General features: G+C 46.0%; 1 protein-coding gene across 1 annotated transcript in view; it reads right to left on the bottom strand.

Moving 5' to 3' along the window:
• NAA16 (N-alpha-acetyltransferase 16, NatA auxiliary subunit) overlaps positions 1-25,056 on the bottom strand; it is a 46,147-nt gene extending 21,091 nt beyond the window's left edge. Inside the window, exons 1-9 of the mRNA XM_048493632.1 lie at positions 24,624-25,056; positions 11,297-11,381; positions 10,602-10,706; positions 9,746-9,903; positions 8,241-8,375; positions 7,735-7,888; positions 5,980-6,099; positions 3,518-3,613; positions 1,058-1,164 (exon numbers count right to left, since the gene is read on the bottom strand). Coding sequence (XP_048349589.1) covers positions 1,058-1,164; positions 3,518-3,613; positions 5,980-6,099; positions 7,735-7,888; positions 8,241-8,375; positions 9,746-9,903; positions 10,602-10,706; positions 11,297-11,381; positions 24,624-24,677 — 1,014 coding nt within the window. The 5' untranslated portion in view covers positions 24,678-25,056. The remainder of the gene's footprint in view (positions 1-1,057; positions 1,165-3,517; positions 3,614-5,979; positions 6,100-7,734; positions 7,889-8,240; positions 8,376-9,745; positions 9,904-10,601; positions 10,707-11,296; positions 11,382-24,623) is intronic.
• Between the last annotated feature and the right edge of the window lie 1,506 nt (positions 25,057-26,562).

Below are 26,562 nucleotides of genomic sequence, written 5' to 3'. Positions count from 1 at the left end.
AAATCACCAAGCATTCCAAAGGGGAGGGCTGAGTTAAAAAGAAAAAAAGGTTTCCAAGGCCCAGGGGCAGATGTGGCCATATAATGGGGAAAATCTCACCGCAAGCTTGGACACACAGGAATTACATACTACCTGCTGGTACACAGGCAAGTACCCTGCCGGTTCCCCACATCAAAAACACCTGCTTCTGAATCTTCAGAGTTGGAAAACAAACTCCTGTACAACTCTTCATCGCAATTTAATAGGGGCTTGCATGCAAATTGCAAGAGTGTGTCTGTGTGCAACTAAAGTGCAACTCTCTTCATACATGCACACACTGGATCACAACCAAGTGACTGAGGCATGAGGCCTCGAACACTGATTAGGCAGCTGCCCAGTCACTCCTGTGCTCAATGGCTCTGCAGCTTCCTTTTTACCTTCTGCCGCCCTGCGGACCCCTAGAAGGTAGAAATTCAGATAAATTCACATAAAAAGCTGAAGTGGACACTTTTGGACTGGCTGCTAATGCCACACTTGCAAGGAAACTGACCAGCAAAGCTGCTGTGCCCGGCTTTCAGCTCTGTGCAGAGGTACTAAACTCTCTCACAGATCATGGGATTCTGAGGGTCAGTTCTTTGGTTACTGCTGTGGAGTATTCCAAAATTTCTTCTGTGCAGGCCCAGTTCTTGGAACATCACAGAAACGACAATAGTTCACTGAGTTTATATTAAAGAGCTGATTTTTATATTAAAGAGCAGGAACTGATGGGAATTGTAGTCCATGAACATCTGGAGAGCTGCAGGTTGCAGACCCCTGGATTAGGGCTTCCAAAGAATCACCCAGGGGCACCTTAGAGACCAACAAGATTTTCAGGGCAACAGTTTTCAAGATTGAAAGTTTATCTTGCATTGGAACCTAAAGACCTCAGATCTTCATTGCTAAAACATCTGACATTCTTCACACTGGAGCTAAAATGAGCAGAGAAAAGGCTGACATATTCCTTACATACGTGGAATATGCACATCAGGTAAGACAGGAAAGTAATAGATCTATATGAAAATTAAAGGATGAGACTTACTTTTTCTGTATTGTAATATAAAGATTTCAAAGTAGTAAACAAGGGTGGGCAGCCTTTACTGAAGTTTACCCTCAACCACTTATCCATCAACTCTCTGAATTTTTCACCTAGAAAGTAAAATGTATTTGGTTATGTTGCAATGATGTAAAGTGTATTACTGACTGGGCTCATGGTTAAAAAGTGCTAAAACCTGAAAGGCACTGAAAAGAATACCCAGTGGAGCAGTTTTCAACTCTAGACCCCATCACTAACATAAGGTGTTCTGAGAACTACAATTCCCAGAATACACATGGGGAAGGAAGGAAGGAAGGAAGGAAGGAAGGAAGGAAGGAAGGAAGGAAGGAAGGAAGGAAGGAAGGAAGGAAGGAAGGAAGGAAGGAAGAAGGAAGAAGGAAGAAGGAAGAAGGAAGAAGGAAGGAAGGAAGGAAGGAAGGAAGGAAGGAAGAAGGAAGGAAGGAAGGAAGGAAGGAAGAAGGAAGGAAGAAGGAAGGAGGAAGGAAGGAAGGAAGGAAGGAAGGAAGGAAGGAGGGAGGGAGGGAGGGAGGAGGGGAGGGGGAGGGAGGGAGGGAGGGAGGGGAGGGAGGGAGGAGGGAGGAGGGGGGGGGAGGGAAGGAAGGAAGGAAGGAAGGAAGGAAGGAAGGAAGGAAGGAAGGAAGGAAGGAAGGAAGGAAGGAAGGAAGGAAGGGAGGGGGGAGGAGGAAGGAAGGAAGGAAGGAAGGAAGGAAGGAAGGGAGGAGGAAGGAAGGAAGGAAGGAAGGAAGGAAGGGGGAGGAGGAAGGAAGGAAGGAAGGAGGGGAAGGAAGGAAGGAAGGAAGGAAGGAGGGGAAGGGAGGGAAGGAGGGAGGGAGGGAGGGAGGGAGGGAGGGAGGGAGGAGGAAGGAAGGAAGGAAGGAAGGGGGGAGGAGGAAGGAAGGAAGGAAGGAAGGAAGGAAGGAAGGAAGGAAGGAAGGAAGGAAGGAAGGAAGGAAGGAAGGAAGGAAGGAAGGAAGATGACCCTCAAGGGAATAAAGGAGGGCTGTAGCCCCCCTCCCCCCCATCCCGAAGCTTTTATCTGCTAGGTCTTTATAGCATACATCTGTGTATGTGTGTGCGCACACGCACAAGTGCATGCACAAATGTGAGGCTAAGTTTGTTTGCCTGAATCATAGAATCATGGGGTTGGAAGAGACCCCAAGGGCCATCAAGTCCAACCCCCTGCCATGCAGGAACACACAATCAAAGCACTCCCGACATATGTTCATCCAGCCTCTGTTTAAAAACCTCCAAAGAAGGAGACTCCACCACTCTCCGAGGCAGTGAATTCCACTGTCAAACAGCCATGACGATCTAGAAGTTCTTCCTGGACATTAATGACTTATATGAAAGGAGCCCTCTTCTTCTCCTGTGCTAAATCCAATTTGAGCCCCACTGCATTTAACTATGTATGCCAAAGAGAAGAAAATGGAGACTGCTGGTGGGGTGGGGGAGCCTTGAGAGAAGGTGCAATCAATCCCACCATTGCCTCAAGTATGCTCAACAGGGAGATCACACACACAAACACAGAGAGAGCTCAGAAAGCAACCCTGGATCATATAGAGATATGAAGTTTGTGGCGCAAATGGGTGGGGTGAGGTGCTTTCATGAATGAATGACAGTTATGTGGATGGAAATACTTATGGAATGAATGGTAGGAAGGGAGGGAGGGAGGGAAGGGAAGGAAGTTGCCAAGGGGCATGGGGCAGGCAAAGTGAGAGAGGGATGAGAAAGGGCACCCTCCACACAGAAAATCAGAGACATGTTTAGAGAAATATGGCATCTGAAAACAAAAATGCCACAGTCATGACTAGTGAGTGACTTGAAAATTTTCTTTAAAGACAAGGAAACTGTAGGATAAAAGAAGTGGTCAAGAAGAACTTTCCATATTTTTTTGGAGCTCAGGAAATTTTTTTTAAGTAACTTATCTTAAAGGCTGCCTAATCCTTAAATATCTAAGGATACCCTTAAATATTTTTATCACACCCTTCCTCTTGACTTAGTTTGGCATACACAGCTCTCCCACTCCTCCATCTTTTCTCAACAACAAACCTGCGATGTAAATGAGGCTCAGAGAGAGAGAGAGAGAGAGAGAGAGAGAGAGAGAGAGAGAGAGAGAGAGAGAGAGAGAGAGAGAGAGAGAGAGAGAGAGAGAGAGAGAGAGAGAGAGAGAGAGAGAGAGAGAGAGAGAGAGAGAGAGAGGGCGGTTCACAGTCACCTAGGGAATTCCATAGGCAAGGGGGGATATGAACCCAGAACTCTCCAGTTCTAGCAGGACATTAATTGGGACACAGTCCAGACTCATCCTGGAATAAGTTCCTCATCGACAGTGCTTGGAAAGAGGCTAAAGGTCTTTGATGCAGTAAAAAAACCCCCACACTTCTAGAAAACTAAATCATACATCTTTCCAAATAAGATTAGAGCGGAACTACAGATATGAAATATTACCTGTGACAAAGGTTAAAGGTAATCTTCTAGGTGAAACTGCTCTTGGATGCCACTTGCTTATTTCTTCATATATTTGTAGCCTGTCATCTAAAGTACCTGTTGGCAAATAAGTTTAAAACTGGAATGTCAGTGAACTAAGAATCTCAGTGTACTAACAATTTAACTGTAAAAAATGGTGATTGTCAGCCACAAACCAGATGCAGCTATGCTGGTTTTTATCGCCCACCCCTCCACCGTATAACCACAATTCTTGCCAGAGGACCACTGGGCATGCGGAGGTTTCTTTCCCAAGTACTGCTGAACCTTGGCCAGCCCTTCTGTCTCCGGAATAAGAGATAGGCCACAGGAAACCACCCTGCATGTCTTTGCCCTCACCTCAATAGCCCAGCCTGGCCCAACTTCATCAGATCTCGGAGGCTAAGCAGAGTCGTCCCTGGCTGGTATTTAGGTGGGAGACCAGCAAGGAAGTTCAGGGCTGCTCTGTGCAGGCAGGCCTTGGAAACTGAATGGGTGGATGTAAGTTGGACTTGATTGTACTTTTCACCACCACCACTCATAAAGGAATTCAGTGATTGTAAAATAATGAAATAAAATACAATTTTTTAAAAACCTGAATATTTTTCAGATGAATCCAGAAGCACAAAGATACAAGAGACAGGCCTGTAAAGAATGGGAGAGGCCCCTGTTGTTCACACTGCGACTCCTCACTTGCTCTGCTTGCTCCTCTCCAGCATTGCATTTTGTCCCTGCCCACTGGCCTCTCTCCAGCCCCTCATCCTGACCGGCTCCACCTCACACCTCCGCCTTTCCTCCCCGACCTCCACAGGCTTCACTGCTTCCCCCACTTCATTGTCCCAGCTGCTGAACAGTCACAGGTCATTGTGGGTCACTATACAATTGCTATGCGGTTGCTGCCCAACTCAAAATGTCACCCAAACTCCAGCTGTTCTTTTCACTGTCCAGACATGTATAGTCATTGCTATTAACGATGATGACTTTTACAAAGCAAGATTGGGACATTTATTTAAAAATGCAGCGCATGGGAGTTTTCAGCAAATTTGTTTCAGAGGGTAACTGTGTTGGCCTGCAACAGAACAGTCAGCATAGAGTCCAGTGGCACCTCAGGGACCAAGAAGAGCTTGTGAGAGTCAAAGCTCCCTTCACAGCACAGCCGGTGATCTCCGAGTCCCTTGACTGTAGTCAGAAGGTGGGAGGAATGTTGTACAGAATGCTGGTAAAGGATGCAAAAGTACTTCGGGTCTGCAGAACGTGAAACTAGAGTTCTGCCAGCCCCATTATTCAGCCTGATTTATCTACATGGGGCCTTCTTTTGGCTAGTAGATATAATATATATGAATAAGATCTTTCAGGGGCAGGAATGAGATGGTGCAATATGGATTGTATTAATACTTGGGGTCCCAACCACTTCACACTAACACACCTTTATTTCCCCCTGTAAGAATAATAATAGTTGGATTTATATCCCCCCTTTCTTCTCCTATAGGAGACTCAAAGGGGCTTGCAAACTCCTTGCCCTTCCCCCCCTCACAACAAACACCCTGTGAGGTAGGTGGGGCTGAGAGAGCTCAGAAGAACTGTGACTAGCCCAAGGTCACCCAGCTTGAGCTCCTATATATTTACGGGGTCGTGTTCACTCAGCCTCAGCTTCCTCTAGTCCAGAACTCCCTCTGCAAGCCCTGCAGTCACCACAGAGTGACCAGATGCCCACTTGGGAACCCCGTGGTGCCAGCAACATGGAAGCCCACTGGGTCAGTGCTAAAGCAGCAATGCTGCCTGAGCCCTTGAAGGCCGCCATGCCAGCACTCCCACCAGTTGCCAAGCCCCCCAGGAGGAGGCAGGCAGCAATATCAGGACTCACCAGGGCAACAGGAGGAGGGAACAGGCTGCGGGGGCACCCCAAGATCCCCGCTCATTGAGCCCTGTTTCTGCAGTAGAACAGCCAAGCTGCAGGCAATGAAGACACTGACCAGATTTTTAGGGTATCAGCTCTGACGCCCAAAAGCTGACACCCCTAAAATCTTGTTGGCTTCAAAGGAGCTCCTGGACGCAAATATAACTGTTTTGTCACAAGGAGAAGAATATGGTAAAATGTTTCAATAGGCGGTTGCAAGATTTCATGTAGAGGGCAGCAGTCACTGGAGGACGCCTGGGGCACAAAGGCTCCATTTCTTTTACATGTGAAAAAGTCGGGACTGGGCCTATGGCAGACCCTCCCCCCTGCTCCCTCGCCCACCCCTCCCCAGGGCACATGCAAAGACAAAAGGGTAGCCTGTAGCAACCAGAAGTGGCAGGAGGGGACTGGAGGGTGCACCCACTGAGGCCTCTGAGCCCTCCCAGCAGGGTTTCCTACCCCAAGTTCTGAAATCCTGATCTCAAAACCGGCCAAACTGGTGGCTGCTTTTCCAAAAGCTGAGGCTACAGTTTACGAGAGGACGACTTACGTGGCTGGAGGGCTTGTTCCAGACCTTCATAGTAATGCCAGTTTTCTGCATTCCGATCAAGAAGCTCTCTGTATACTTCAGAAGCTTCCTTTAGTCTTCCCAACTTCAACAACATTTCTCCTAAAGCCGTAACAAAAGCACAGACCAGATTTAGTGAGAACCTGATTTGGGAAGCTTTCACATCTCAGCCGCTGGGAGTGAGTCTAAATGGCCAGTTCTTACATCAAATCCAAAATGCTTCTGGGGTGGCCACAACAGGACGTGAGAACTGCCGGACTGGAAGCCCAAGCCCCTCACTTCTCAGGAAGAGCACTGTTGGGTGCTACTTCTCAGGAAGAATGTGCCCTCATACAAGGGACTAGCTTGTGGTGGCAGGACACAGAGGGAAGCAGAGGCCGAATCCCCACACAGAAAATGAATCTAGATACAACCAGGCTTCAAAAGAATTGGCACCTTTTCATCATGGTTTCGTGCTCCCTACCGCAGCTTCTGTCTAGCAAACTATCCTGGTGTCGAGCAACACAAAAACAATGCAGGAGTCCCCACTATCGTGTGATTGAACGTGTAATCCACTCAGCGGCTATCCTGATTGGCTGTTGCGTTGTGTTGGGGTGGGAATTTTTTTTAAATTTTTTTGCAGAGCCACGTTGGCACATGCATACGCAGGTTCACTTGGAGCAGAAATGGTGGAGCAGCTTGTTTAAGCAAAGCTCCGTTTCCGCACGGCTCCGACCTTTCGTGTCAATGTTTAGTTTAGCTCTGCCTTACATGTGGCTTGGTGGATTCAACAAAATCGTCCACATTGCTCCATTTCCACGTCGCCTCTGTGGGCGCAAAATTAAAAAAAGGGCTGCGCGCATTGCACACAGCTCACTGTGCCCTGATTGGATGGGAGGCTCGACGTCACTCACAGCAGCAGGAAATTCAACCCCCCGATCCTCCCCATTGCTGCCTTCTGATCCTGATCCATCACGGGTTTTTTAGAAAGGGTGCACAGCCATCCAGGTCCGGGAAAACCCCGTGATAAGGCAGACAAGGAGCGCCAGAACCGTGATCGGCAGGAAAGCGGTGAGGAGTTTTGCCCAAAACCTGGATATTTCACATGAGTATCACACGTTTAATCGTCATTGGAAATTCGGCCAGAGCAACTCTGGGAGTAGAGAGAGAGAAGCCCCGCTGGGCAGAAGACCCACAACAGCTGAGTAACTTTTTCACTCCCACGTGGGCAAAAGGGGGGGGCTCGTGAGTCCCCAACGGCCCTCTTTGAATCAACCTCTGGATGTGGGGAGGCTGGAGAGTTATGTGGGGTTGAATAAGTCACTCAGATGAATTAAACTCAGTTTATGAGGGTAGTCAAGTTTGGCTAAAGTAGAACAAGATTCAAGTCCCAGAGCACCTTAGAGAACGTCAGCATTTTCAGATTGTGTGCTTCCAAAGGGAGCTCTGACTGTCTCTACCCTGAACATTTTGCTGGTCTTTAAGATGCTACTGGACTTGAATCTAAATGGTAAACTGTTTTTAAACACAAGGGTGTTGTGTGGTTTCCGGGCTACACGTTTTTAAACAAATGTTTCTTGATTGGCATGTGCTTCTATTAAGACGTACATCAAGGTCTTGAATAATGTAGCATGATGGACAAAGGACAAACATAAGTCTCCAACAGATTTAATGGCGCACAGCTCCTGGTCCATTTCACACACTGAGAAGCAGAGGTAGGAGAAAATAATTTAAGCCTGTGAAAAGAAAATGGCTCACCTTTGATTTCTTCCGTCATGAGTTTATCACATATTTGCTTCTCATAGGTTTCAATATGCTCCAGAGAGTCTTGAAACAAATCTGCTTCTCTCATCACTTGGTTCTGGTACAGAATTAATTCACTATATTCATAGTCTATTTTATTAGGAGGAATCTGAAAAACAGAATATGTCATTTTTCCCTGCAAGTCTGTAACTTCACAAATTCAGCAGGTTTTTTTTTAGTAAGATAAAATTTGACAAACATGAGTTTCTTACAACAAAATTTAGATTGCCTTTGTGTGCAACTCAGATTTTTAAACGAACAACAGCTATTTTAACCTGCTTCCCAAGTAATATTACATAATCATCAGTAGGTAGAAGTATTGCATTAACATGTCATCAATTTTGTACAAGAGAACCACTTGTTTCTACTTTATGGCCTGAAATGCTGAAATTATTTGAAGCAGTTATGCAAATACTTTATCTGTGTTAAAAATGTTGAGTTGCACAGAAATCAAATCTTACCTGTTGAGTTTTTCTAAACTCTTCCAGAAGTTTTAAGGCCATGTCATAATCTTTTAGCAAATGATATGCAATTGCATATCCAATCCATGAAGCCCTCTGAGTTGGCCGCAGCTGTAGTAGCTGATACCGGGTCTCCTTTAAAGAGAAAAATAGGATCCAACAATGGAAATCTGCCATTCTTAACACTGCAAAATAATTTAATTTACTGGGGTGGGGGTGGGATCAAACCACAATAGAAAATCAAAGGAAAGGCAGTTCAATGAAACTTCCTGGTAGGTAAACCAGAAATTCCATTCAGAATTTCAGTCTAGCGCTGCAAACTTCATCATGTTTGCTATGAAATAAATCTATTACATTTATTATTATCACTGCTGCTGTTATCAAAGAACACATAGGTCGAATCCCCACTAGAAATTAAATACAGATACAACCAGGTTTCAAAAGAATTGGCACCTTTTCATCGAGGTTTCACCCTCCCCACTGCAGCATGTTTCTAGTGAAGACATCGATGCCTATCACGGATTCAAACAATGTTACGCTCCCCACAAACAAGCCAGTGGCTTGTCAGGTCTATCCTGATTGGCTATCGTGCGGTGTTGGGGCGGGAACTTTTTTTTTTAAAAAAAACTGTGCGAGAATACGTGCTTACGTAAGCACATAGGTACATTCACACAATCTCCCCGCCTATGCCACTGTCTTTTAATTTGCTATTCGTGCCCATGTTTCAACAATTTCTGCTACTCGTGCCCCCGTTTCAACAATTTCTGTTCCTTGTGCCCATGTTTAAACAGCTTCTGCTCGTTGTGCCCACGTTTAAACAACGCCACGTTGCCTCCGCTGGGACGAAAAACAAAAAAAGGGCTGCGCGCAAATTGCGCACTATCCACTGCATTCTGATTGGCTTTGAAGCTCTGTGTCATTGCCAACGGCGGGAAATTAAATCTAAATTGAAACCCTGATTCTCCCCACCGATCTGGATCCGGCACGTGTTTTTGAAAAAGGTGCACATACATGCAGGTTCTGAAAAAAACACGCAATTGGCGGAGAGAGCACGCCAGAACCGGGATGAATCCCTGTTTGGCGATCAGGCAGTAGGGAGTTCTTCCTGAAACCTGGATATTTTACGTGAGTATCACACGATTAATCGGCAGTGGGGAATCGACCATACTATCCTCGGTATAGGAAGAGACCAAACCCACTCTAATTTCCCATCAAGAATAGTTTTCCACATAATTCTTGAGGGCAGGAGCATAATTTTGATGTGTTTCAATTAGTCTAAACAACTGTGGCTTTCTAGTACTGTCTTAAAGTATGAAATTTTCAAATTCTGTATCTGTAGGAAGGCAGCAAGATGAAGCTGATACGTCCAATTCCCTTACCTGATCAACAGAACTCAAAGTCACCTATGCTAGACCCCTCTCTGCTCCAACAAATGCTGCTGCTAAGTGCAACACAAAAACAGAAGTATCCTAAAGTTTTTATTGTACTAAAGAAAAACTGCTTACTCTGTATCCTTCAAGGTCCCGCATTTGGATTTGCAACAGTGAGAGATCCCTTAGGATTTGTAGATTGTCTTTATCTAACTTGAGAGCATTTCGATAGCACTTAATTGCTTCATCATATTTTTTATCAGAGCGCTGCAAGAGACCGTACACATGCCAACCTTATGCCGTTAAGGATATTTGCAGGTGTGCACAGTTTTCTAAAAATACATTTGTATCAGTTCTGGAAAGATCTATCAGTTAGGGTAATTGATTTATCACAGCTTATGAACCATGAGCTGTTACGTCTCAGACGCTTAAGCCAATAAATGGACTCTGAAGTATTGATCAGTAGCGTTTATTGAATAGGCATCGAAGCACCATGCTGGTAAAGCCACTTTGGGTTGACACTGGGGAGAAAGGTGAGGTATAACTGGAGCAAACAAAATTTTTTAAACCCCCATAATTTGACAGCTTTTCTTCAAGGATTAGTAGGAGCAAACATCAAATGTCAGCATTACTGAGGACCAGAGTCTTTTGTAAATACGTATTGTGTGAAATATAGAATATTCATTTTAATTTAAATGACTGTCTCTGGCAATGGAACCTGCCACACACACCCGTCCAACGTCAGCAAGAGGAACTAAAAAACTGGAAGTCTACATCTATTGCCAAATTGGTGGTAGACTACGCTATCAAATCACAGCTGACTTCTAGCAACCCCGTTACATTTTTCAAACAATCTTATTAGGCAAAATCTAATCATGTTAAAAGGAATCTTTAACATGTAAATCATAGCAAAGAATCCTCCTGTACGTTTGAGAATAGCTTTAGAAAAGGTGTTGATTCAGAACTGAAGGTGCACTGTTTCAAAGGATACAGACATGACTTTTAACATCATTTCGAAGACCTTTACGGACAAATTCATATGCCTCTTCCTTCTTCCCTAAGCAGTTCAATGTCAGTCCTTTCATAGCCAATGTTTCTGCAAAAGATTTTAAAATCCGTGAATATGGAGATTCAAACCAGGCACCAATGTTTGTCACAGTACAAGTATAACTCAGTCATCTCCTGGGATGCAGGGGATCCAACGTACATGTGAGTCTCCATCTGCCCACACATCTGTAAGAGTTTCCCAATTTACCTCAGAAAAAGGGGGCAGATCTGTGTGGAAAGGCGTAACAGAGGGGATCCAAAGTACATGTGAGTCTCCATCTGCCCACACATCTGTAAGAGTTTCCCAATTTACCTCAGAAAAAGGGGGCAGATCTGTGTGGAAAGGCGTATCAGAGGGGATCCAAAGTACATGTGAGTCTCCATCTGCCCACACATCTGTAAGAGTTTCCCAATTTACCTCAGAAAAAGGGGGCAGATCTGTGTGGAAAGGCGTATCAGAGGGGATCCAAAGTACATGTGAGTCTCCATCTGCCCACACATCTGTAAGAGTTTCCCAATTTACCTCAGAAAAAGGGGGCAGATCTGTGTGGAAAGGCAGCGTAACAGAGAGTAGGTGAGGCGAGGGGGGGAGTGTGAGGGGGGAAGAGTTCAGATAGTCGACAGAGGATCTGCCCTTACCTCCATGCTCAGCAAACTTTGGGTTGGAGAGGATCATCTTGCAGAACTTGAGTCCATTTTTGTATTGCTTTTGTTCATAACATTTCTAGGGTAGAAAAACATAACGTTAAAAAAGCAGTCCGTTCAGTAGAGCATTCTAATCTACCAGCTCCTTCAGTGGAAACATCAAAGCTCCAATGGGAAAAGATCACTGTTTCGCTGGATTGCCTTTGAACGTGTACAAAGAAATGCTGGTAGCTTTAAGTCAAAAGAAGCTTTGGGAATATGAAACTCTGAGCAGATAAGAGGGGTGCATTTCTCCAACTGTTTCACCAGTCTTAATTACTCCCACCAAGCTGTTCTCTAACCAACACATGCTTACTCATATTGGAAGAAAGACTGCAAGGAAGAATTTGAAGTGTGGGAGATATTCTGTATGTTTAAACTATCCCGAGATTGAAACGGACCATATCGTTTCTCCTATCTAAAACTATAAATATTACCACCACCACAAGAATCCAATTGGTATTTGGAGTTCTTGAAACCATTTTTATCATAGTCATGATTCAGCATAGGTTAAAGATGATGCAATATTATTTTAAAACAAATACACAATATTTAAAAAATACTGTATCAACACACAAGTGGACCTAGCAGCTAGAGGTTTTCCAAACAAAATCAAATCAGCATCTGTTCTGTTGGAGCTATTTTAAGTATAAACCATCCAATCTTGAGAATATTAATCCAACTGCTTGAACTTCCAGCCTCACCTGGAAAAATCAGAGACAGGCCTGCATTATGAAGGATCTATAGAAACTACAGTTTATGGCCTCAGATTATTAGGTTCCTCTAAAATTTTAAAAACAGTAAAATATCGATTCGATTTATTTATTTACAGTCATTGACCAGCAAGATACAAAAGGGTTACATTTACAAAGATACAGAGAGTAGAATATGTAAGGGAGGGGGTTAATGCTATTGGACCTCTTAATATTTATTATGCATTTGCAAAATTTGTATCCTGCCATCTGCCTCAAGAAAAGTCACCAAGACAGCTAGTTTAGAAAATACATGATAAAATTGCATTTAAAACCCATTAAAACAACCTTTCTCCCAATCACACATCATTAAAACAATTTTTAAAAGTGTTAAAATGCATAAAACAGTTAAAATACAGAGGAGACTCAAGGTTGTGTACAAACTCCTTCCCTTCATCTTCCCACAACAGAGCCCTTGTGAGGTAGGTGGGGCTGAGAGAGTTTTGAGGGAACTGTGACTGCCCAAGGTCACCTAGCAGGCTTCATGTGGAGGAGCGGGGAAACAAATCCAGTTCTCCAGATAAGAGTCCGCTGCTCGTGTGGAAACCAAACCTGGTTCTCCAGATTAGAGTCCACCACTCTTCACCACCACACCAAGCTGGTCCATACAATACATACATACGAAGCATGAAACCAAGGTTTGGAAGGAGGAATCATTGAAGAAATGCCAAACAAAACACAAAAGTCTTTACCCATTGGCAGAAGACAACAGAAGGGGAGTTTTGGCACCACAACCAAGAAGGTCCCCTCTGGGGTTGCCACCTGCGTAATCTCAAAAGGTGGGGGCACCCAAAGCAGAGTTTCCTAAATTTTGTCTTTAGCATGATTGGTCCTAGTGACTGGGACATGTGAAAGACAAGTTGCTAAAAATTCTGGTTATCCCTATTTGCTCACACTGATTATAGGAGGGGAGGGGCAAGTGAGTTAAAAAATCCAGTTGAAATTACAAAATTATTAACATATTAATACCTAGACTTTCCCTTTGTGGCCTGAACTCACCTACAAGTCATAATTAAAATGACAATATAACTCAGTAAAAAACAGTTAAAGCCTCAGAAAATTCCTGTAGCTCAAATCATATTTGACTACTCAGCAAATGCAACAGCTTTGAAATGCCTCTCAGAAAACCTCCATGGCCAGTACTCATCTCCTCCATGAGCCTGTTCCACGGAGTAGGAGTGGCTACTGAGCAGGGAACAGGTTCTAGCAGATGCCATAGTACGTCAAACATGTTACACATATAGTAAAAGGAAAATACAAAACCATGTTGAGGCTAGCAAATCAACTGAGAAACACTCCCACATAAAGAACATGTATTCTAATTACACCATATTGTTGGTAAGCAATGTATAATAATCTTGAAATGATAGTACAAAAACTTCATATTGCTGAACAATGTGTGATACACATAAAAGAGAGGTTTCTGTTCCTAGTAATTGGAGGCGGGCATTGCTTATGAGGCCGTTGTGGCACAAATTGCTCAAGCATGAGGATCACAGGCAGACAGAATCCCAGCCTTCTTTGCAAGCCAGCTCTACAAATAGAAAAGAGGAGACTGTTTGGGGGTCTCCTTAAAAAAACTCAAAGGAAATGAAGAAGATCCACTGTAACAGAGAAGCTAACCAGGATTCTGTCTGCCTGTGATCCTCCTGCCGGAGCAATTTGATCTACAATGGCCTTACAAGCAATGCTTGCTGCCAACTACTAGAACAGAAAGACTCTCTTTTATGTCTAGCAGATGCCCGGCAGAAGTGGAGAGACAACCAGAAAGTGGCAAACAGAGAAGTATAATTGGCACAGGAGGCCGCGAAGGAGAGAGATGGCCCTTCCAGTATGTGGTTTCCAAGACATCAGGGGCTTGAAAGGTTTATAAACAGCACTTTGCACTGAACTTGGAAACAAACTGGTGGCCAGCATAGTTTTTGCCTACTTCATGCCAAAGTTAAGCAAGGTATTTACTTTACTGGTTCTGGCTACAATTACTGAAACTGAGAATACCCATCATGTTAGTCTACCCGTTCCACCACTTGTGAATGCTTGATAGGACGTGTGCCAAGAGTCACAACCGCTCCTGTGAACTTACTCTCTTCTAGTAAAAGCAATCACTTGGCTGGTCTAAAATTAGTAATGTATTTATAGCAAAGAGCAGTGGAGTGTTGGAGTGTCTTCCTGAGTAGCATGCCATAACCACCGAGCAAAAGCAAGATACACCAGCAGAGTCATTTGTGTGAGAGCCATAAAAAAACCCACAGTATTAAGTACCAATGAAATACCAAAGTTGCAAAATTCACAGAAGAGTTCATCTTTTTTTTAAATCAAGCTGTGAAAAGATCTTTGTTGCAGATGCTGCCGATAGACTTCTATCCATAACAGACATTAAGAAGAACTTGTGAATGATGACATCACTATTTGCAAACCTCACCTGAGCAGGTTTGGATGACGTAAATCCAAAAGAGCTCTCTTTGCCTCATACATAGTTTTCATCAGGACAGGACAGGACAAACCTATTTGTGGATCAACAGCAAAAAATACCTGCTGCAGGCATCCCTTCAGAAATGTTCTTTCTAGAAGTTGGTCCAAGAATTTAAGAGCTCTTACTTCTGAGTAATACAAAGCAGCCAGATCTAGCTACACCCTGCTCCCTTGCAATGTATGACAAAGTTCTGTTCTGTCCAAGAAAAAGAACATGGACTGGGAAAACACTGACATATTTTTTAAGCAAATCTTTCTGAGATCTCTTCTGGAATCTTCTAGATCACCACAGGTGCTCAGGAACTTGCATGTCTCTCAGATAGCTCATGTGAACTACACCCTGGCCAGCCCTTGCCACTATAGCCAATGCTCATGCTGGGAGGGACTGATGGGAATTGTAGTTTATGAACATCTGGAGGGCCGCAAGTTAGACACCCCTGTTCTAGATGTATGAGGCCAGAGAGCAACCAGTAGCTAACGAACTACCACGTTTCCCCGAAAATAAGACAGGGTCTTATATTAATTTTTGCACCAAAAGATGCATTAGCGCTTATTTTAGGGGAAATACAGTACCTTCATGATTCATTAAGGCGGTCTCTCTGCAGCCCCATTGCTTCCTTGTCATGCGTGATGCAAGCTGCATCCTCATTGGCAGGGAGCACCCTGCTGGATCACACCATTCTGATCTTTAACTACCAGTAGGGCTTATTTTTGGAGTAGGGCTTATATTTTAAGCCTCCTCCAAAAATCCTGAAAAATCATGATAGGGCTTATTTTCGGGGTAGGTCTTACTTTTGGGGAAACACGGTACCTTCTGGAGAGGCCCCGCTCTAATCCCAACATAACTTCTCAATTTCTCAGAAGAAGAGTTGGATTTATATCCCCCCTTTCTCTCCTTAAGGAGACTCAAAGGGGCTGATAATCTCCACCCCCCCCCCCCACAACAAACACCCTGTGAGGTAGGTGGGGATGAGAGAGTGTTGGAGTGCACAAGCTAATCGAGTTCACCAGATAAGCTTCCACAGCTCAAGTGGCAGAGAGGGGCATCAAACTCAGTTTTCCAGATTAGAGTGCACCTGCTCTTAACCATTACACCACGCTGGCTCTCGGTGTGAAGTTAACATATAAATCAACGACTATAGGGACGTACTTTTTTATGTCATACAACAAGACATAATCAGATGGGCAATGATAAATGAACATTATACTTCTACTGAGGATCACCCAAAGGCACTATAATAAAAGTATGACTGAAAATCCTAAGCACCACCTTAAAGTTTTTAGGCCCCATGATGACTGGAATTTGTTGAGCCCTGACCTTTTAAGAATATCCCACAAAATACTACAGAACTACACACTTTTTAGCTCAGCTACTTCTACAATCAAACACTGAACTGAAATGTGCAATATAAAAAGGTACCTAGTGTGTCAAGATTAAGCACCATGTATGATATTATGTGCTTTCTGGTGATTTGAGTGTGCGTGGAAGCATCAATGGACTGTCTGTGTTGCAGTGTATTTTCATTGCCACATAGCTGGAGTTATGGGACAATAATCCAAAATCCTGGCTGCAATCCCAGAAATAAGACTGTTCAGAGCAAAGCTTATTGCTTTTGCTGGGAAAGCTGCCCTTCGATGCTTTCAGAAGATCTGCCACTGATGTTATATAAAGCTATTTAGAAGTGGTAGGATTTTTACAGGAATCTTATTCCCTTATTTCTGTGTAGCACGGGTCAGGCTACCCTTCGGGAAATGTCCACATAATAAATAAATGTGGAGGTAAAGAGCTGTGCTGCCAAACACAGAACAGCAGCTGAACTGCCTAAGTCACAAGTACACCAGAAACTGGGAAGGGGGGGCGGGGGAGATTATGTCAGATCTCAGAAGCTCAACAGGCTCAGCCCTGGTTAATACTTAGATGGGAGTCCAGGATTGCTATGCAGAGGAAGGCAGTGGCAAACCACCTCTCTTCGTCTCCTGCCTTGAAAACCTCACAAGGATTGCCATAACATGGCTGTGACATTTTATTTGGGATTTTAACTGTTTTTAACTGTTACCATGAACAGCCTTACGCCATGAGGAGGAAGAGGAGGAGGAGGAGGAAGAAGAGTTTGGATTTTATCCCCCCTTTCTCTCCTGCAGGAGACTCAAAGGGGCTTACAATCTCCTTGCCCTTCCCCCCTCACAACAAACACCCTGTGAGGTGGGTGGGGCTGAGAGAGCTCCGAGAAGCTGTGACTAGCCCAAGGTCACCCAGCTGGCGTGTGTGGGAGTGCACAGGCTAATCTGAATTCCCCAGATAAGCCTCCACAGCTCAGGCGGCAGAGCTGGGAATCAAACCCGGTTCCTCCAGATTAGATACACGAGCTCTTAACCTCCTACACCACTGCTGCTCCTAGTGGGATATACATGTCTTAAGGTGGGATATACATCTGGGATATACATGTCTTAATAAATAAACTATGGCCAAAAAAAAAATCACTCTGGACAGCAGTCGTGTTTCAATCACCCCACCCAGTGATGTCCAGCCTCATACATATTTGGCAGCCTGAAATTTGATGCATGGAATTATACTTACAAAGCGATGACTGCATGCAGCGGACGGAATGATAAAATAGATACCAGACAAATGGAACATACTTATAAATGGCTCATAGACAAACAGGAAAACGAGTTGTGTAGAAATTATCGTGCACGGTTATGTGAAGATACAAGGTCTATGGCAGAGGTGTCAAACATGCTGGATCTAGCCACTTGAAGGGGCTTATCAGGCCCACAAGTCAGCTGAGGCATCTCCCAAAGCCCCCAACCCACTGCAGACTTGATAGTCCTGACACTCCCGAGTTCCATTCTGGGGTCAATGGAGGCGCGCGCACACACACGCACATGCGCACCCCCACACCGTCTCCCCCAAGAGCCTGGCCCAACCAAGTCACATTTGTATCATATCCAGCCCTTATAACAAATGAGTTCGACCCCCTGGTTTAATTTGGCAACTGGATATTATTTGTATATGGATGACAGCATTTATTGTACACCGCTAAGGGCTGTTACCACCTATCACAAAAAACATATTTATGTTATTTATTAAACAACCAGATCTGAAAGTGATTACCATGTTAACAGATATAACCTTTGCCTAGACTTTCCTGGCTGCCAGAGCCAACCGTGAAATGGGAGAAGGAAGATCAGCTTCTCTGCTTCCAAGGAAGGGTTTAAGCCAGTGATGGCAAACCTATGGCACGGGTGCCAGAGGTGGCACTCAGAGCCCTCTCTGTGGGCACGCACAAACAGAGTTCATCATGTGGGGGGGAAATTGCCCCCCCTCCCCACATCTAGGCTGGCCTGGGCCACTGGGCTCGATTATTAGCATTAAACTAATTAGCATTCCCTAGTTTGGGGGAAGCAGTGTAAGTAACCCTGTTAAGCGCTGTTAAACCCCACTGATTTTCATGCGAACAACTAAAGCGGGAACTAAATACAAAGACCTGGGAGTAAGCTTGGTTGCTGACAATGTGGCTTGCTTCTGAGTAAACCCTCCTAAGGTTGTGATTCACCCGTTCGAAGAGTTGCATGATTGCTTCAAAGCAGAGCCACCTTCTACCACCAAGCTTACTCCCAAGTAACGTACGGCTCAGAGCCAACCATTTTTTCTAACCGAAAACCTCAGTATTCAGGTTAAATTGCCATGTTGGCACTTTGCGATATATAAGTGGGTTTTGGGTTGCAGTTTGGGCACTCGGTCTCAAAAAGGTTTGCCATCACACAAAGCGTGAATCAAATAGGTCCTGGGGGCACCAGCTGCCATTTGCATATAGAAGACAAGGGAATTATTAAGCAAGGAGACTGAAAAGATTGATTGTGTTGCAGTCTGAGACAGCTGCCCACTCCAAAAAGGGGCATCTCGCCCATTTACATTTTGTTTTATGAATTTTACATTTATTTTCCCCAAGTCATGTTGAGACTTATACTCTGCTTCAGTTGTAAGGGCTGTCAGGCAGCACCATCTCCACTTGATCACCAGAGCTGATGCGGTTGATCTGGCTGGCTGGCTGAGTGTTCTCCACCCTCCTCGCCTCTCCATGTGCACACCTCCCAAAGTTGCTGGCTCAGTGAAAGAGGACAACCATGTCCTATAGAAGGAGTGTACTATTCTTCGGTCAGGGGGATACAATGGCCACGCTCCCCTGCTAGAAGTTCCAAACAAGATCAAGGTTCAGTTCTGTTTTTAGATTTCTGACAGGTTTTACAACCTGTTGTATTGTTTACCGAATACCCGGCCCTGTAGACTGCATTGACTCATTTTGTGTGATCCACCTTAAATCCAAGTGAGAAAGGCAGACAACAAATGACATGCATTAATTAAATAAATAAATCCAAGACTCAAAGGAGGCAACCTATGAGAACACCCCAGATCCACTCATCCAGGCACAAGGATACTCCGGAAGTGAGAGTTTTTGCCTGATGCTTTGCAAGATCATAGATAATATAGGATTGCTTGAAAGGAAATCTTCCAGAAGGACTCCTTCCACTGCCCATTGAAGGAAGAGAGTCCACCAGAAGCTTAGCAAAATTTGCGTTACAACTTTCAAAAGCCTCACAGCAATGACATAATAGGTAGCAACTTCATTTCCTAGCTGTTCCGGAGATCACATTTTGTTCCTTTTTGTGGTCAGGAAATGCCACAACAGAAGCACAACATCTGTGTTTGTGGAGTTGACAACCTGTTATGTCTGCCTTTCTCAACTGCCTCACAAGCACAAAGGGTTGTCACTGCATGCCATGCCTTCCTTGAAAACAAGGGCCAGTCTAAGAGAGGTCAGAGAAGCCACCAACCTTCCCCAACTGATAATGCAGTTGCAGACATGGGGTCCTGAGAGACAAGGGGCCCAGAGGAGAGCAGAAGGAAGCAGTGTAGTGCTCAGAGTGTCAGACTGGGATCTGGGGAGACCCAGGTTCAAATCCCCGCTCTGCCATGGAAGCCTGCTGGGAGGCCAGTCACACATTCTCAGTCTAACCTACATCCCATTATTGTCGAGAGAATAAAATGGAGGAGAGGAGAGTGATGTGAGCTGCTTTGAGTCCCCACTGGAAAGAAAGGCAGGGCACAAATAAGCCCTCACTTCCAAATTCTTAAACTGACCCCACACCAGTGTGAGCTGCAGCTCAGTCCCATCCGCCTGGTTCTTCATAGAATAGTGTGGAGACAGTTTATAGCCATGGATCTGAAAGCAGGGCTGGCCTGCACAAAGCCACTCTGACTTTACAAGGACTTCGGCACATTGCTGCTCTGTTTTCCAACTTCTGCAAACAACAGTGGCACAGAGGATATACCTCACCGATGACGATCACGTCTCTTCCCAACGTGGCCTTTGGCTTTGAATAGACAGCTGGGCTGGGATCTCAGAGTTCTGTGTTGAACTTCATCTCTGCTATGGATTCAGGCCATCTTAACTTTCCTCCCGCCTCAGTCCCCTTCCCACAGAATGAGGATCATACTTACAAGAGGTTGTAAAATATTTTGCAAAGTGCAAGTGCTGAACATGGACAACATTAGTAGGGCTTCCCTTCCTACGAATGGGAGGAATGGAGGAATATCTACCCTTTCTGCCTTCCTGTTGTAGACCACTGATTTGCCTCTCGTGTGGCTCCCCCATCTTTCAGAAGCAGCATTTGGGGGAGACCAAGGAGCTACAGAAGGAGAAGGAGAGGCAGGAATTCTGCCCCTTCAGTGACCACAACATTTGGAGTCTGGATACAACAACCCATAATGTGTTGATGCGGGAGTCCCCAGAAGCGCCCATCGAAACCTTACCTGGTTTTCAGAAACTGAACTTCAGAAAGTGAGTATCTAACAACAGTCATACTTGGCCTTAACTACTTCACATCTTAAGCTTGTGTAAAGCACTTCACACACAGAGGCTGCACTCAGGCATCACAATGTGACTCACAAACCGTGGCTAGTCAACGAGAGACCTATGTGACTGGCTACAGAATAGTCCCAAACAGTCCATGTGTGCCGCTGGGCTCCTTTCTGATCTCCAAGCAGAGTCCCTAGGCAAAGTATCCCTGTGCTGCTAGACCCCTCGCCAAATCTCACCATTGTCTTTTCCTCACAGATTATTCACACTGGGTTTGCTACTGTTGAAAAGAGGTGGTTTTCCGTTTCACCACAGCACTACTGTGCCCCATTTGCTTGCCAGGTAGTCACTGGATTTTATTAGGTATTTCCCAAACCTGCATTGCTGTGAAACTGCGGGAAAGGCTGCAGCAGAGTCTGGGTGGCTGCTGTGTGGACAGGAAAGGACATATTTTCCACCCCTACAACAGTTCTTTTTCTGTAGTAGCCACCCCCACCCCGCAGCAACTGAATATGGTTATAACTTTTTGTCATCTCTACTCCCTTTCATTGTATAAATATGACTTTTTCTGCTATCTCCTCAATGAAAAGAAGCATGAAGAAAGATACCTACTGAGAAATTATCAATAGTGCAAGAAGCTGAGGGGAGCAGTGCCAGTGAGCAAAATGGAATTCCTCTAGCGCACATTCCTCTAGCCCAGGGGTAGGGAACCTGCGGCTCTCCAGATGTTCAGGAACTACAATTCCCATCAGCCTCTGTCAGCATGGCCAATTGGCCATGCTGGTAACTGATAAATATGGTCCCTAGGCTGTCTGGCTGCTGATTCCTCTAGCCACAGTTAGTACAAACCAGAGTCAACAATCAGGTACAAAACACGGTTTAGAATCCTAGTTTGGCATCCTCCTTAACAGACCAGTTTTTCTGTGCAATTGGCATTCACATGTCAAACTAAAACAAAATTCAATCACTTAAAACCATGAATTATAAAGAGTAATTCATCGATACCTAAACTGATATTATAGTTTTAATCCTTACAGCAACTTTGTAAGCTAGGTCAATACTCTCCGCCTCTTAACAAATTCATCCCAGAAATGAAATACATTTGTTTTGTCATTTTACTACTTTTTTCATCGACATACAACATATTCCAATTTTTATTATACATTGCTAAGACCGCTTTTTGAACATTGGTGGGGGGGAACCAAAATCAAACATAAAACTCTATCAACAAACAACAGCTCAGGGGTCTCGTCCTAAAAGAGTAAGCAAGCATAAAGGAATGCAAAATACTAGTTCAGGCTAGTCTGTTCTGTAATAAAATACCAATTTTCACAGAAATCATTTCTCAACTTTCAATGGAAGTATTAAAATCTGTTATCGCTCCTGCCAATGTTTCACTGCAATGACACCAAAAGTACTATGAAGATTTATGCGCTACACTTCTCCTGCACCCCGGCTTTTTCAGAAGAATATAGTATTTACCAGCAGCGTGTCCACAACTAGCTTTCCATCCTTGAACTGGCAGTTAGTGGGCCTTTCCCCACTTACCTTAAGCCCCACGCTACTTGAGGAGAGTAGCGCGGGGTCCCCCAGCACTCCCCACGAGAGGGGCGGAAACAGCGCAGCCGCCCCGACGCTGCTGCTGTCGCGCCCCCTCAGCGTGCGGCATCCCTGGCGTTCTTGCAAAGGGCGCCTTTTGATGACCCCGCGCAGAGCGTGGGGTCGTGGGGACGCCCGGGCGCACACCAGGGATGCCGCGCGCTGGGAATTGAGCGCAGCGATGGCGGCCGAGGGAAAAGTGGGGAAAGGCCCAATGATAATACAAATAACCTTATCAACTGATCAATTAAAAAAAGGTAAAACATCATCATGTCAAATCATGCAGCAGGTCTCAGGACCCAAAAGTGGATCTCGACTCTGGGTCCCCCTTTTACCTGAAAAAAAGGAAGATTTATTTGAATAAACAAAGTCACTTGCAAATGCCTTCCAAGGCCAAGGAGGAGAAGGAACTGAGAGGACAAGAAATGGCTCAATGGTGTCACCCAATTCCTGCGCACTGCACTAAATGGCCATGAAATGCAGGCTACTGCTGCGAAACACTATACACCCGTACATACTAAATATTAAAAAGAAAATATAAACCGTAAATTTTAAACGTTAGTGAATTTTGGTGAAGTTACAGCACACTCCTGCTGTGTGCAGGCTCACAATTAACAGCACCACTCATTTGCAGTCTGAGGTTGGATCACCTAATGGGTGTTTTGTGTCTGCCAGATGGTCATCATCATCATCACTGAATCCTTACATTTTGCAGGGAATGTGGCCGCTTTGCTCCTGAGAGGAAGCAGACCCTTGCCACCCACAGAGTTCCCCATGCGCAGTGATCCCAGGAATGGGTCTCCTGCAAACGGTGTCCTTGCAAATGGTGAGCAGCAACTGTACTTTGCAAGTCAGTTCTGAAAAGCACAGTAAGTCTATGAGCAGGCCTCACATCAAAAAGTTTGAGAGCCACAGTCTTTAGTCACCAAAAAACAAACTGAGAACGATGCTCAGCACAATTATTCCTTGAGAAGACTCCAGCATTGCACAGACTTTGCAAAACACAGTCAGGTCATGCTGAAGTCTTTTCTCCCCACAATTATACTCCCACCACCTCCTGTCCTGCCACGACAAATGATATGATGATAAATAGAAAGACAAGCCACACAAGCAAGGGCTTCTCCAGAGTCAAAGCACAAGCCCTCAGCTGTCTGACAACATTTAACCATACACTTGGTGGCTTCACGTGTTAAGCCACAAACACAATTTCTGCGTTCACCTCAGTGCTGTCTGCAGCAAGCACATCAAGTCAGCACCAAGTGCCTGCTTTTCCGACACCCTAAAAAAGTGGTTCTCAACCTGGGGGTCGGGACCCCTTTGGGGGTTGAATGACCCTTTCACAGGGGTCGCCTAAGACTCTCTGCATCAGTGTTCTCCATCTGTAAAATGGATAAATGTTAGGGTTGGGGGTCACCACAACATGAGGAACTATATTAAAGGGTCACGGCATTAGGAAGGTTGAGAATTACTGCCCTAAAACAGGGGTGGCCAACCTATGGCACTCCAGATGTTCATGGACTACAATTCCCATCAGCCCCCGCCAGCATGGCCAATTGTAGTCTATGAACATCTGGTGTGCCCTAGGTTGGCCACCCCTGCCCTAAAAGGAGTCTTGACTGTTGATGTTTCTGGTGGGGGAAACACAGGAGTGCATGCAGGCTGCGATTCTGTTTGTGCCTGAAGTATGGAGCCATGGGTCCAGGAGTCCCAGACGAAAGGGAGGTCATGCAGGCAGGTGTGAATCATGCAGGCTCGGAAGAGCTTACTGGACTCTCCAGACAGGGGTCTGCAACCTGCAGTTCTCCAGATGTTAATGGACTACAATTCCCATCAACCCCTGCCAGATAGTAGAGACATGCCCAATTGGCCATGCTGGCAGGGGCTGATGGGAATTGTAGTCCATGAACATCTGGAGAGCCCGCAGATTGCAGACCCCTGCTCCAGAACCACCTGGGGGAAGCTGGAACAAAATGATGGTGGGGAGACTGGTGAAAAGCTCCGAGGAGAAGTCGGGAGAGCGAATCCTTCCGGGCCGCTTCCCCCCTCGCCGACCTGCGGCGGGTCCTGGAGGCCGAGGCAGGGGCTGGCAGGGATCAAGTGGCCCAGAAACTGGGCAGGGTTTTGTCTTTAACTTTGAGGGCGTTTTTGGAGGAGAAGCAGCAGGGAAGGCGGGCGAGTGGAAGGGAAGGGGGCGTTTTTGGAGAAGCCGCCGCCAGCCGGGGAAGGCGGGAGAACCGCTCAGCCGCGCCACCAGGCCGCCTGCCAGCTCTGGGATGAGGAGCCCCTTGAGCTCCTCGGGGCAAAGGGAAGGAGGGGCCCTGGGGGGGTTGCCCTGAGAAGTGCGACGGGGCAGACAGCGAGGCTGGGGCCGACGGAGAAAAGGGGCTGCTAAACTGGCCATGCACAATTAAGGGGAGGGGGTGGGGATAGCAGAGACAAGATCCCCGCGCGGGCCGGCCCTCCGCCTCGCGGCCCTGGCTTCGTGCGGGGCGCCTGCCTGCCTGCCGGGGCGGCCGAGCGCTTCCCTCTCCTGCCCGGGCGGCGGAGGGCCGGGCCGGGCGCTTCGCGGGGCGCGAGGGAGGCCGCGCTCCTCCTCACCAGGATCCGCTTGAAGAGGTTGCTCTCCTTGGGCGGCAGAGGCGTGGACGGCATGGCGCCGCGCAGGAGGAGGAGGCCGCAGCCCCGGGGCCGGCAGCAGGAGGCGGCCGCACAGCCAGCGCGGGCCCGGTGCTACATCGCCCGCAGACTCTGCTCCGCCGGCCCGGCCCCTTCGCTTCGCTTCCCTTCCGCCGCTCCGACCAGCCGGGCGGACTTGGCGCCCGCAACGCCCCTAGCGGCCTCCCTCCCGCCTCCGGGCCCGCCCAGGCCTCGCCGCCGCCGCCGCCGCCTCTGCGGGGGGGCGGGGGGAGGACGGCGGGCGGGATGCGGTCTCTCCTCCGGCCTCTCCGGGGCGGCCCAGACAGACTTCTGGGGCGCTGAAGGGGAGACTCCTCAAGCCCTTGCAGGGACGCCCCACCAGGTTTCTCCAGACAGAGGAAACTTCGCCTCGCCCTGCCTTCAGAGAGCCCCTCCTAAAAACAGCGGGCGGGGGGGAGGGTCCTCCTCCTTCTCCTCCAGAGGTTCCCTTGCAGTCCTGAAACCCACGGCCACTTGACAGAAACGCACCCATTTCTGTCTTCAGGTGCCCACCTGAAACTACACCTGTGCCGTGGGTGCCGCAGGGTGGTGGTCCGCAGTAGAAGAGCTAGATGGGAGCCCAGGAGACTCACAAGAGATCAGCGTCTGCGTTCTTCGACTGGGGCGCCTGAGCTTCCACCCTCGCTTAGGCGCTGTGAAACTTATTGGTAGTTCTAGGTCCCACCACTGGACTTGGAATAAAATGACTACTCTAGTGGTGCCATCTTTGAAGATGAAATGACCACTGCAAATGTGCTGTGTGGTTCTTTTATGAATGTGGATCTCAGTTTTTCTGAGAATGTACACCTCAGCTTTCGCTGTGAATGTACATCTACTTTTTTTCTGATCTGCTTGCTGGAATTCTTATGGGTACTGTTACAGAAACTACACCTTCCCGTACATATAATCAATACATGAGTCATAACAAAGTGAATCTCAACCCATATTCAAACAATATCTCAATTTCTATTCCATTAGATAACTTTAGAAATTATTTCCATACATTCAACAGGTGAAGCTAAATTTTGAGGCACTATGAAACCTCTGGATATGGTTTTGTTTCATTATCCTTTTTCAAGCCCATATAGGTTATAATGGTAACCCAATAGAAAGCAATGCTTCACAATGAAGGCTCTTCTTAATATCAGACCAAATGCTGTTCTCTGTGCCTGCAGGTTCTATTTACTGTGTGTTGATCTGCAGTAGAAAAGTTAGTTTTGCATCCAGGAGACTCAAGAGATCTCCATTCTTGTACTTGTGCACCTGAGCAAGGGAACTTTGGCTCTCCAGAGCTGACACCTTGAAACTTTTATTGGTTTCTAAGGAATTACTGAACTTGAATAAAATTGTGATTATGTAGTGCCATATTTAAAGATGAAATGACAACTGTGAATGGACTGTACATCTCAGCTTTCGCTATGAATGTAAACCTACATTTTTTCTGTTCTGCTTGCTAGAATGCTTACAGGTAGTAAAATATTAACTTCTGAAATGTACTGTAAAATCACACATCACACTAGTGTCTGGACTACACCACAGATACCATGAACCAGAATTGTGTGGAGCCAACAGGGCAGAAACATCGATCCATGTTGCAGATCCTCATGAATGTCACTGAAATCCACAACAAAACTGCATTAGAAAGAGGAAGGTTGTTGGAGTTATACCTGTTTTTCTCTCCTGTAAGCCAAGAGTCCCAAAGCGCTTCCAATCACCTTCCCTCCCTTACCCCACAACAGGCACCTTGTGAGGTAGGTGCAGCTGAGAGAGTTCTGAAAGAACTGTGACTAGTTCAATGTCACCTAGCAGGCTTCATATGTAGAAGCAGGGAAACAAATCCCGTTCACCAGATAAGACTCTG

Source organism: Sphaerodactylus townsendi, linkage group LG04, assembly GCF_021028975.2.
Source record: "Sphaerodactylus townsendi isolate TG3544 linkage group LG04, MPM_Stown_v2.3, whole genome shotgun sequence".
Classification (NCBI taxonomy): Eukaryota; Metazoa; Chordata; class Lepidosauria; order Squamata; family Sphaerodactylidae; genus Sphaerodactylus; species Sphaerodactylus townsendi.
The sequence above is the reverse complement of the archived record's forward strand: the minus strand, read 5'-3'. Positions and strand labels throughout refer to the sequence as shown.